Source organism: Sphaerodactylus townsendi, linkage group LG01 (assembly GCF_021028975.2).
Source record: "Sphaerodactylus townsendi isolate TG3544 linkage group LG01, MPM_Stown_v2.3, whole genome shotgun sequence".
NCBI lineage: Eukaryota > Metazoa > Chordata > Lepidosauria > Squamata > Sphaerodactylidae > Sphaerodactylus > Sphaerodactylus townsendi.
In genome coordinates this window covers 58,619,198-58,631,803 of record NC_059425.1, presented here as the reverse complement: position 1 = coordinate 58,631,803, position 12,606 = coordinate 58,619,198, and the positions used below count along the sequence as shown (strand labels likewise).

General features: G+C 42.7%; 1 protein-coding gene across 1 annotated transcript in view; it reads left to right on the top strand.

Annotated features, from left to right (window-relative positions):
- The window catches only part of USH2A (usherin), a 646,790-nt gene that overhangs the window by 201,214 nt on the left and 432,970 nt on the right, over positions 1–12,606 (top strand). The window contains exon 22 of the mRNA XM_048504848.1: positions 11,689–11,815. Within this exon, the coding sequence (XP_048360805.1) occupies positions 11,689–11,815 (127 nt within the window). The remainder of the gene's footprint in view (positions 1–11,688; positions 11,816–12,606) is intronic.

Genomic DNA, 12,606 nt, shown 5'->3' with positions numbered 1-12,606 from the left:
TATGGCAAATTAAAGGTATGCAAAGACAGACCAAGAAAAAAAAAGTGAGAGCAGTAACAGCATCATGAGTTTTAATGGCGACTCTCAGAGTCATGTGGGTGCTTGGAAATAGAAGTCAGGTTTTGTGGTTCAGCGGGAACTGGTAAAGTAAAGTCAGGCAAATAGCACTGAGATGTGCATTCGGAAATTCCCAAGCTGAAAATACATCTGAAAATAGCTATTTTGGGTTATTATCATGATTTTCCACAATGCTTACATGAATCTGGGATTCTTAGGCATTATAAACAACACCTCCCCGCCCCTCAAAAATGGAATTTGTGTGTGTGTTTGGCTTTTGCTTTTGTTCAGTTCTCTGAATTTCTGAGGTAGTGTCCCAGTAAAGGCAACTCCTGGCTTATGAAAGCCAGGCACAAGGTCTGGCAGAGTTGTCAGTCTTTATCCATTCCTCCTTTTGTGGGATTTGGCCCTTTCTTTCTCTGCAGATAGGATGACTGGAGACACCTTGTTTGGGGACCCATACAATTTGCTTGGAAGTAGGTGAGTGGGTAGTATTAACACCTCTGCAATTTGGGTGTGATTCGGTTGAAAAACAACCGGTTCAGTCCTTGTCCCCCAAATATCTTATGAAGGTGGAAGGGCAGGGTAGAATGGCAGAGCTGTGGTTCTGGCCAGTTCCTTCTCCTTCTCTCCCTCATTTGGGAGTATTGGGATTTTTTCTCTGGAAGCAGGACAGCTAGGGACACCTTGCTTGTGAGCCTGTAGAACTGGACTAAACTTTCTATCTTTAGACTAGAGTGAGGACTATATTATTTGCAAATTTGGTGCCACTAACTTTAAAAATGGCTGCCACAGACCCTCAAATTGACTACCTATTGAAAATCTAGATCCTAACCCCCCCCTCACGTATTTGAATCTTGAAATGGTAATGTCCCACCTGAAAACCAGAAGTCATGGTAAAGTCATCCTCCATCCAGGTTCTGAAATTATAACATTTTTTTTCTTGGCACACATCCCTAAATAGCACAGATCAAGTCAAGGAAGGGTCAAATGATTGAAGCAGCAGTCTGGCGTCAGATGGGACAGAAGCAACTAACTTAGTCAATGATACGCAGGGTGCCAAACATCCAAAAGGTAGCAAAGTTGGAGAAATGAACAGGAACCTAACAAAGTCTGTTCCAGATACTTGTTCAAAAAGAGGAGGAAGACCGAAGAGAGGATCTGCTAAGGCTTAGTGGCCAAATATTGACCATTTAATCTGAGAGGTTACTTGCTGGGACTACAGCCTAGGTGAAATTTATGAAGCATAGAGCTTATTGGCAGTGCTTGTAATGGAATCAGTACATAGCCAACTCTGAACTGGGAAATTCCTGAAGATTTTGGGATGGAGCCTGGGGTTTTGGGACTATACATCAATGTCTTCACCTAATTCTATAGAGTCCATGCTCCCAAGCAGTAATCATTATAGTTTGAAAGCTGTCATCATGGAAGATTCTCCAAGCCCCATCTGAAGGCTGGCAGACCAATTGCAGGAGTTAAAGTGCTGAACCAGGCAACTGAGAACCCTAATCCTAGATTTTTCCTGGGATATAACTGTCAGGAAGAATTCATTCAGCAAATCCAGATAACACTAGGCTTTGTTAGGTACAAGAAAATGGGACGAACATCTCATGAAAGCCAATGGAGCCTCCACTGCCTTAATCTGATACCTCTATATTCAGTGTACCCATGCCATATCAAGTGTGGGAAGAGCTCCTGTTCCTTATCCCAGTGTTGTTGCCTTTTGGATCTTTGAAAATGGTGAACCCTGCCCAGCCTCAATTTGGATATTCATGAGAACCCCGTGCATGGTGCTGTCTTTACTGAATACTGTTGGGAGGATGGTGCTGGAAGAAATGGAGCAGTGTAAACTTTCAGAACTGCCACTTTTAGAATAATCGAACTCCTGAGATGAAGATCTGCTGCCCATCAACCAGAGGCATATTGGGGGAAATGGCACCTGGGGACAACACCTGCTCCAGGTGCACCCCACCCTCCCCCCATGCTCAGGGGTGGGGGAAGCTTGGACATGCACTGCAGCGGCAGGCTGGTTCCTGGGCTAACCTGCTGCCACGGTGCCCGTCTGATCCACCCCCACCTCCCTGCAGGCTGCCTCCTGCCCTCCCCAGGCCCTGGGGAGGGCAGAAGCCAGCCTGCAGGGAGGCGGGAAGCAGGGCACCATGGCAGGTGGTCCAGGAGCAGGCCTGCTGCCACAGTGCCCATCTGAGCTGCCCCTGCCCCCTAGTCCTGCCCTCGAGGGCCTCGGGAGGGAAGAAGGTGGCTCAGACAGGTGCTGCGGCTTGTCTTTAAGTGCCTCTAAGAACATAAGAACATAAGAACAAGCCAGCGGGATCAGACCAGAGTCCATCTAGTCCAGCTCTCTGCTACTCGCAGTGGCCCACCAGGTGCCCCTGGGAGCTCACATGCAGGATGTGAAAGCAATGGCCTTATGCGGCTGTTGCTCCCGATCACCATGGTCTGTTAAGGCATTTGCAATCTCAGATCAAAGAGGATCAAGATTGGTAGCCATAAATCGACTTCTCCTCCATAAATCTGTCCAAGCCCCTTTTAAAGCTATCCAGGTTAGTGGCCATCACCACCTCCTGTGGCAGCATATTCCAAACACCAATCACACGTTGCGTGAAGAAGTGTTTCCTTTTATTAGTCCTAATTCTTCCCCCCAGCATTTTCAATGAATGCCCCCTGGTTCTAGTATTGTGAGAAAGAGAGAAAAATTTCTCTCTGTCAACATTTTCTACCCCATGCATAATTTTATAGACTTCAATCATATCCCCCTTCAGTCGTCTCCTCTCCAAACTAAAGAGTCCCAAATGCTGCAGCCTCTCCTCATAGGGAAGGTGCTCCAGTCCCTCAATCATCCTTGTTGCCCTTCTCTGCACTTTTTCTATCTCCTCAATATCCTTTTTGAGATGCGGCGACCAGAACTGGACACAATACTCCAAGTGCGGTCGCACCACTGCTTTATATAAGGGCATGACAATCTTTGCAGTTTTATTATCAATTCCTTTTCTAATGATCCCCAGCATAGAGTTTGCCTTTTTTGCCTCTCTTGCACCGATCCAACACTTCTGAGCCGGGTCGGCGTGAGGGATCAGGTGGGTGGGGGGCAATTTTGTGCCCCCCCTGCTGGTGCACCCAGGGTCATTTGACCCCCTGTCCTTGTGGGTGGTACGCCCCTGCCATCAACTGCACAAGATCAGGCAGACATGTGTATTTATTTGATACTTCAGTCAAACTTTTTACAAAGAATCTTCTTAAACTGCAGGAAAGGATAGACAATTACATTTTGATAATTACATTTTGTAGATAATTACATTTTGACAGAAGAGCAGATTGGGACTGCCAAGGATCAGTATTATTTCAAAGCATGTGACTTATAAATGTTTGCATATTTTTAAAGTTGGTTTTTGTGGCTTGCAAGGATCTCTCTTGTGCTTTCGAGGCTATTATTGGAAGGAAACATGAGCAGCCCAATTCAGAGAGTGCCTCAGCTGGGGGCAGCTCCACCACTGCACTGCATCACTGCCTCTGGAGGCAGTGATGCAGTGCAGTGGTGGAGCTGCCTCTGGAGCTGCCTCTGGAGGGCTTTCAGGCAGTGCAGGGGTGCAGCCAAAAATAAAAAAAACACTGTGGCAACCTGAAAGCCCTCCATAGGGCTGAATGGAGTTAGGTTTGGCCTGCAGTGTTCCCGACTCTAAAGAACAGGTGGAAGCCAGCTACAATTGGCTGTAAACCCAAGAATGCCTCCAGCATGTCTCTGCTGCACCAACAGGACAGCTTGTGGCACAGGAGCACTGATGCGGCACCCAGAGAGTCTCTCTATCCACCTGCTGGCATTTTTGCCCTTCTGCAGGGGTAAGTGCAGTGGTGGGATTCAGCAGGTTTGCACCACTTTGGCAGAACCAGTTGTTAAAATGGTGCTTGTAAACAACCAATTGTTAAATTATTTGAATCCCACCACCAGAACCGGTTGTTGAATTATTTGAATCCCACCACTGGGTAAGTGCCCTGGTGAGGCCAAATCCTCCAGTGCATACCTGCACTGCATCCAGGAGGAAATCCCCCCCACCTGTGTGATTTATGGGAGGAACTTAGCATACATTGGAGACTTTTAAGGTTAATGAAGTACACTAACATTAAGTTGAGAGTTAGGTTAAACCTTTATTGTTCAATCTTGTTATATATATCTCTGAATGGGAAGGCAACCTGACCCTGATGAGAAAGGAGGTGCTCCACTGATTCCTTATGAAATTCCATATCCTGTTATCCTCATGCAGGAAGTAAAGTCAAAAAAGACATTATTGAGAAACAAAACAAGTTGTTTACTCGTTTTAAAAAGAAAGTGTAGAAGTACACATGTCTTCTTAAATGTTTAAATGCAGGGCTCAAAATATTGATCCGCTGACTGGTATAATTAATACTATCTTAAAAGTATATTTTTGATGATAAGTGATCCCTATAAAAGAACATTTAGCTTTATTGTGCACTAGATAAACATCCTTGATTTAGACAATGTGCTAAGTGCAAAAGCCTCAAGAATAAATTATCCGACTGTTACTGAGCCAAGAAAATTGTTGTTTTCATAAAATGACATAGAAAAACCTCAAGTACTGAAAAATATGAGAATTGTCATGCTGTATTCACCTAAGAATTCTCTAGGTATCCATACATGCAGAGGTGGGATCTAACCAGTTCTCTCCACTTCTCTAGAAGTGGTTACTAATTTTTTCTGAGTGCCGAGAAGGGGTTACTAAAGCAACCTCCCTGCCCAATAGGGACTGGAGGTGCATGTGTGCAGCGGCGCCACTGTTTAAATCCCACCACCATCAGAACCTGTTATTAAAATTTTTGGATCCCACCACTGCATATATGTATATAATTGCTGAACAACTGACTCCAGTGTATAAACTAAAACTGGCCTCGGTTCTAATTATATTATAGATCTCTAATTTTCTTTCCTAAATTTTAAACTGCATTAAAACTCCTGCATTCACGTATATGAGAGTAAACTTGTACACTGTTTTACTCCACTATGAGAGATGACTGCCACTACCAAGTTGTTAAGGCCATTTGGGTAATCCACAGTAAAAGCAAACTACAGGACAGAAGCTCTTCAGGACCAGGAACTGTCATGTATATATATCCTTGTCACAGTTCTGGGTTACCTTGTTAATCTAGACACATAACCCCTTTTCACAAAGAATGAGCTACCTAAACTGTCTGTGGTATAAAATGAGGTTCTACAATGTTAATATTCTTTAGAAAACTCACATTTTAACTAAATTATTTTTATTATATAGCAGAAAACATAGCCTAAGCAGTAGCAAAATAAAACTTAGGCACATGCCTCTTTTCCTTGCTTGGCTTGGATGGAAGTAGAGCTCAATCCTCACAAATTCCAAAAGTCATTTAGTTGGGCCATTTCAAATGTCCTTTATATAATAATAACTATATGGTTCTTCTAAGTCCTAAAATAATTCACTAATCATCCACAGCTTCAGATAGCATCCAGCACAAAAGAGAGAACTCTCAGGCTTCCTCTCCTAAAACTTTTAAAACTTCCAATTTTAAAACTTAAACTATACCTCCTTGATAATAGGACTGTGAGCCAAATAAAAACCAGGCAAGTCAGGAATGACATATCACACAGATAACAAAAATTATTAAGCTGAGAATCCTGGGGGAAGCAGGCAACTTGGCTAGAATTTACTTTTTGTATGAGATGGATAGGATTCAGACACATGAAAATAAACTGCACATACACCAAAACCTTGACATTTCATATTGTCCTGTGGGCTTCAGGTTGATTAAACGTACACTGGAAGAAACTTTCTGTGGACAGTTTTGATAATCACTTTAAGCCTTTTCACTATACATAAAGATTTCAGCTCCACTAATACAAGGTTAGAGTTTAGGGAGGGAAAATTCTAGAACAATCTGAATATGCATATCATTTGTTTTTCATTTCTGTCAGCCTGCAGATTGAGGTACACAACTGCCATGGTGTTGCAAGGTGCTTCTCCACAAAAAATATTTGTTTATTTACAGCTTCTTCAAACCATGTCTGATCTAACTGATAACGTTACAAAAGCTTTGTATAATAGCATTGCTCTTGTCGAGGTATAGAAAATCTTGCTTTACCCAGATTACTTAAATTCAATTACTATGGCAGGAAGGGTTTTTCTTTTCTCCAGAGCAGTCCTGTTAAAACTGACAGCGCTGTTAAGCCAGTAAATGGGTTGAACATTGTAGTAGCCACTCAGCTTTTAACATGTTACAGAAGAATTCAAAAGAATGCATCTCAAATCAGTACGGTGATTCTCTCAGAATTTAAATATTAGTTGGCATTTATGGTTGCATAGCTTAAAACGTTAAAGTAGAATGTTTACATTATAATTTCTGATAAATAAAATAAAATGATCCAGGATTTTGCCAAAACATATAAAGGATCACTTTTGTAGACACCTGATCTTTGGCATGCAGCATCGTTTGTAACAATTTTAACGCTAACTAAGTACACTTTGATGAGACAGCATTTAATAAAATGCTCATTAATTTCATCATTAGCGAGGGTATGCTAAGAAGTAAGCCAGTTTCTTATGTCACGCCCAATTAGCATCCCATGCTAGTAATCCCATTAGTATTGTTGAATTCACTAATGGAAAAACTAATGGGCATGCTACCAGGGCACATTAATTGGGCATGACACCAGTTCTGGTTTTAATTATTAAACTACGATAATGAAATGTGTGTTTGTAAAATATTAAAATGTTGAAATAGGGTGAAAGACAATAAAAAATAGTGTACGAAATGGAAAACGTTTTAGACTGTAAATGCATTATTACCATGGGCAGAGAACTTTTATGTAAACCCTATCTGCATGACAAGATGACATCAGAGTTAAGAAAAGTGATTATTCTCCAGGGAATGAGCTGGTGCATAATCACTACTTTTAGAAATAAAATCTGAAATATATATTACTAGAAGAGCTAGGATCCTGAGTTTTGTAATGAACTTTACAAAAGAACTAAAAGACAAGGAAAGCTCTTTGTATAATTTTTGCTTCCGAAATATACTCAAGGGCTATTATAGCAACATCTTCCATTAGGACCATGAGAAATACACATGCAGAATTAAAACATGAATTATATTGTGATTAATACATAGCTCTTTTTGCAGTAGAAACTTCTGCGGGGACATATATGAAAAAACTTTAGATGCAGGGTTGAGTGATGGAGCCAATACATCTGTGGTAGCTGCTGAAAATATGTTTAGTATCACCACCTGTGTTTGATTTGTCATTAGCATTTTTGTACAACTATAGATTTGGCTATCTTTCATTTTTTAGTTTAGTTCCCACAAAAATGTTCATAACTAGAATGAGAATCTTTAACATCTTCACATTAGATTTTTATTGTGCATTTTCTCTTTAAAAGCAAATGATGTATACAATTCCGTACTAGACATGTCTTGTCCCATTATGGTTGCCCACTGGGTTAGGAAATACCTGGAGAATTTTGAGGTGGAGCCTTGAGAGGGCAGGGTTTGGAGAGGGGAGGAACCTTAGCAGAGTACAATACTGGAGAGTCCACCCTCCAAAGCAGTCATTTTCTCCAGGGCAACAGATCTCTGTAGTTGGCTATCAGTTCTAAAAATGCAAGATCTCCCAGCTCCACCTGGAGGTTGGCCTAATTTTCAAAAAACAGCACATAAAGTGGGGAAAAATATTTTTGGATTGTACCATTTCAGATAGGATGAAAGCAGCTCACCTGTTGGACCAGCTGCTCTATTTTTAAAGATCCCTGAACACAGAAAATTAGGTTTCAAGAGAAAGGGTGCTAGCCTAGCTTTCTCTCCAGCATTTCCTATGTGCAGAGAGAGAGAGAGAGAGAGAGTGTGTGTAAGGACAATCAAACAAATGCTTTCCTTGGATAGTCCTGAAGTGTTGCAACCCAAACAGAGGTGTGCCTTCTCATCAAACACAGTTTGTTAGAACTAGGACTCACAAAGAATGCATGAGCATTGCACTAGCATTATGCTTTTCTGTTATTTTCTCCTGTCCCAATTTCTCTTTTTAAAAATCTGTATATATACACATATACACATATACACATACATATACATATACATACACATATACACACATTTGTACACATATACATATATATACACACACATACACATACACATACACATATATATATATACACACACACACATACACACACACACACACACACACACACACACACACACACATACATACATACATACATACATACATACATACATACATACATATATACATATACACTAGCAGGAAAGCCATTGTATGAACAAATACAGTGGAGTCCAGAAAACTGTTGGTGGGTTAAAAATACCCACTGAGGGGGTCAACCCATCCTATCTTTCTCCCCACTTGGCCCCGCAATTTACCCCAGATAATGAAAACCCAGCTTAATTATTCAATTTAAAAAAGCTTACTTACAGATTCCTCCCCCCCCACACACTTACACACACAGGCAGGCTCCCCTGACTGTAAACAGGCTCTCCTTTCTCAGATTCCCCCTGTCACACACACAGACAGCCTCCCCTAACTTTGCAAGGGCTCTCCTTTTTCTGACCGCCCCCCACAGACAGGGTTACCTAATTTTGCAAATGGGCTTTCCCTTCTCAGATTCTCCCCCACCCTTGCGCACACGCACGCACGCACGCATGCACGCACGCACACAGAGGCTTACCTAAGTTTGCAACAAACTCTCTTTTCTCAGATTTCCCACCTCCCAGACAGACTCCCCTAACTTTGCAAAAAGGCTCCCCTTTCTTGGATATGGGGTTTTTTAAATGTGATCATTCAGATAACTAAAACCATGCCTTTCATTTAATAGTTCACAATTCTACATTCCTTTACAAACATTTGTTTTAATAAAAAATGGATCAAATTATGATTAGAAAGAGATCTAGTTTTGTACCAGCTCCTTTCATACAAATAATAGTATAAAACTGTCACCTTCAAATGTTGCAACAGACTCTGTTTTGATGTCTGACTGCTTTTTTAAGGGCTAGGCTGATCTATGATGAGTGTCGTTATGTACCCCTACATAGGTTCACCATGGATTTTGGCAATGTAGTGCTCTTCAAGGTTCTAGGCATGGTGCCTTGCAGTTCTGTCCATAAATAATCTGCAAGATATTTGGAAAAAGGAGGCAATTAGTGTCAAAATAGTGATACTGATTTTTGGGCCTTTAGATGCAAAGTGAAGACATACTAATATCTTCTTTTGCCTGCACTCTACAGTGTAAATAGAGCTTTTTGTAACATGAAGTTGAAATGTTGTTCTTATTTCTCCTTCGGTTCCACCGTTGGTTTAGCATTGTGGATAATTATCTTCAATTTTCCTTAGGTTCAGTTTAGCACAGTTTGCTTTCCATAATTCAAGACCTGGATTCATAAATTCTTGTGCAAGCCAGGTGGAGGGGAAAAAGACACAGTCTACAGCTTTATCAGAATGTGGGCAGGAATATGTCTTAGGGTCTGATTAAATGATACATTAAATATTACTTTAACTGGCAGACACATGGATATGACTGTGAGACAAACAGCCTGCCCTCACAACCATTTTCTTCCAGGAAAAGCATGTGAGGTGGAAAGTGTAAAGATCTCAGTGGTGCTGAATCTCTTCACAGCCGTTTGGCCTTGACTGAGTTCCCTGGCACGGGCGACGGGCCAGAATCCGCAGCAACCACACTGTTAGAGGGCTTATCTCATAGAGTGAGATGAGAATTCCGTTCCCATGAGAATGGGACTGGAGACACCGGGAGGGGGATGGGACAAGGGGGTTATATTCTGTAGTTTAAGCGGGAGGCCCCATTCCAGTCATGCCGTGTGTATGAGCTTTCTAAGATGTCTGAATAAATGGTCTTTCAACCAAAAGCCTTTTATTTCTGCCTCGTTGGAATTCCTTACAGAAAGGAGGGAATGTTTAAGCATCTCCTGCCTCCATATAATGCTCAAGAGAAGGTTTGTTTCCCCACACTATTTTAAAGGGTCACTTTAAAATGTCAGGGTCACCTTAAAATGTCTAACATTTTGATGTATTGTCTAATCAGACTCTTATAATCTAATCCAGGTTGGGCCGGCAGACAGGGATGACATTGCTCCAGCACTGCTCTGTACCCCCCCAAAGGGCTTTCTTGCAGCACAGAAACCCCCAAAGATTGTTTAAAATCCTTTTGAGAATCCCCTGTAGGGGAAATTGGAAAACATGGCGAATTTCTGAGCCAGCTCTAACAATGCATGAGGGCCAGTCTGGCCAATAGAAGCTGACTAATGTTGACTTCACCCCTGGGCTGCCCTGAAATGCTCTCGGCCATACCAGCGCAGCATTCTGCACTGGCAGACCTGGTTTCCGGGTCAGATATCAGAAGCAAGAACAGGTGAAGTGGAATAAAAAGGCATACTGCACAAAAATGAAAGGCCGTTTCCACACGGCCGCCATGTGCCCCCACGCCGCCAAGAGTTCTGCCGGCATGGGGGCGCAAGCCCGTTCGCATGCAAGCGTGCGAGCAGGCCAAGCAGAGGCCCCCGCAGGAGAGGCGGCTCCGCACAGAGCCGCCTCTTCCCCCTTCCCCGCCCCACTCACGATGTCACCGTCATCGCCTGCTGGCCGTGGAAGCCCCGCCCACGCTGCCCTCCGACCCCTGGAGGTCGGAAAACAGTGTGGGCGGGGCTTCCACGACCAGCAGGCGACAATGGAGACATCGTGAGTGGGGCGGAGAAGGGAGACAGCGTCTTCCCGGCAGCGCGGTTCGCACCGCGCCGCCGGGAAGACGCTTCCCCCCCAACAACAACCCTTTAAAGGGTTGTTGTTTAGGGTGGCCTGACGCCGCCCTGGGGGACGGGAAGTGCAGTCAGGTCGCGGCTGCTGCGTTGCAGCAGCAGCGCCTGTGCGAACGGCGGCCTGGGGGCAGCGTTTTTACCGCCCCCAGGCCGTCGTTTTTGGGCCGTGCGGAAACGGCCAAAGTTCCAAGGCACAAAGTTGACTCAGTGTTGATAAGAATAAAATACAGGACAACATTGCCGGCAGTGGCTCAAGTCAGAATCCAAATAATTGTTAAACTCAAGAATTGTTCAATTCAAGAAGGCTTTCAGCTGTTCTTTTTGTCATTGGCAGTCATCTCTCCCACTTGTCATTGGCAGTCATCTCTCCCACAGACCCTTCTCTGGCCCTGTGGGGGCCCAGGTCAGGTCAGGAGGGGCTGGATTCAGAATTGGAAGGAGAGAAGGCATGTGCCCAACTATCTGCCGTTGGCAGGGGTATTACCCAATCTGGATCAACTGACAAGTTATTTAATTTTTTAAAGATTTAGTCAGCTCTGTGAGAACTTCTTTTTGCACTGCACTATGTTTATTGTTTGAAGCTGTGCATAATTAAGTTGTCTGTGATGAGAGTGGAACATTGGATTGTATTTAAAGTTGAAAAGATAATTATGAACAGTGTTGCCCTATTTTAGCATAAACATACATGTTTATACTCATTTCTCTTTAAAGTTTATATTGCACATGCACCATGCTACAGCCAGGACTGAATGCTTTAAATGCTTTATTAACCATTTAAATATCTTTTAAAAGGGATCTGCTGTAGCATTAACTCCATATAATGATAGTGGAAGACAATATAATGATAATAGTTGGCACCATATAACTGCTGTAAGAAATCAAGCTTTAGGAGAAGTCACAGTGGATGGACAATTCACAGGTAACACTCTTTGCTATCGGTTTATATGATTGTTATTTTTTTCTCAGAAATAACTGCCACTTAACCTTTTTTCCCTTTAATTTTTTTCATTTTAAAAAACCTATCCTGAATTGCTATTCCTGATCACCACAATGATTTTCAGATACATATGCCCATCATTTAAAAGTTTTAAGTTTGTTCTTTTTCCACCCTGCACCAGAGGATGGAGTGGAAATTATAGGGGCTGCTGCACACAGATTTTAACAAATGCACATTACAGGGAAAGAGAGAAAGGTGAGGCAATGGGGGTTGCCAGAAAGTAAGGTGCCCCATGAAAGTCCTTGCAGTGTGATGCCACTTCTGACAATAACCAAAAGTTCCTAGCTTGCAGGTCAAAGGGAAGCTTTGCTGGATAGATTCCTGAGAATACAAAAGGGTCAAAGTGCACATGGAGGTTAGTTCTTTTTGGCTTTCCATTCATGTCTAAGAGTTGAAATCTCTCAGTCCAAAGTTTCTCAGTGCTCAAGTAACAACAGACAGAGTGCAATCACAAGGTGGGAGAAGGAAAAAAAATAATTCTTCCTAAGATTAGGATTGGATCAGCTTTAGGTGTTCCAGGGGCACCCCTCACCTTGCAGTTCCAAAACCCAAATTTAAAATCCAAAGACTGTGCCTCCTCTCCTTGAATGTTGGTGTTGGTACAATGACATAACATCCACTTTTCAAAGCAGTCAGTTTCTTCAGGAGGAACTGATCTATGTCATTGTCATGGCTCAGTGAGGCTCCGATGAGCTGGGGGATTAGGAGGACTC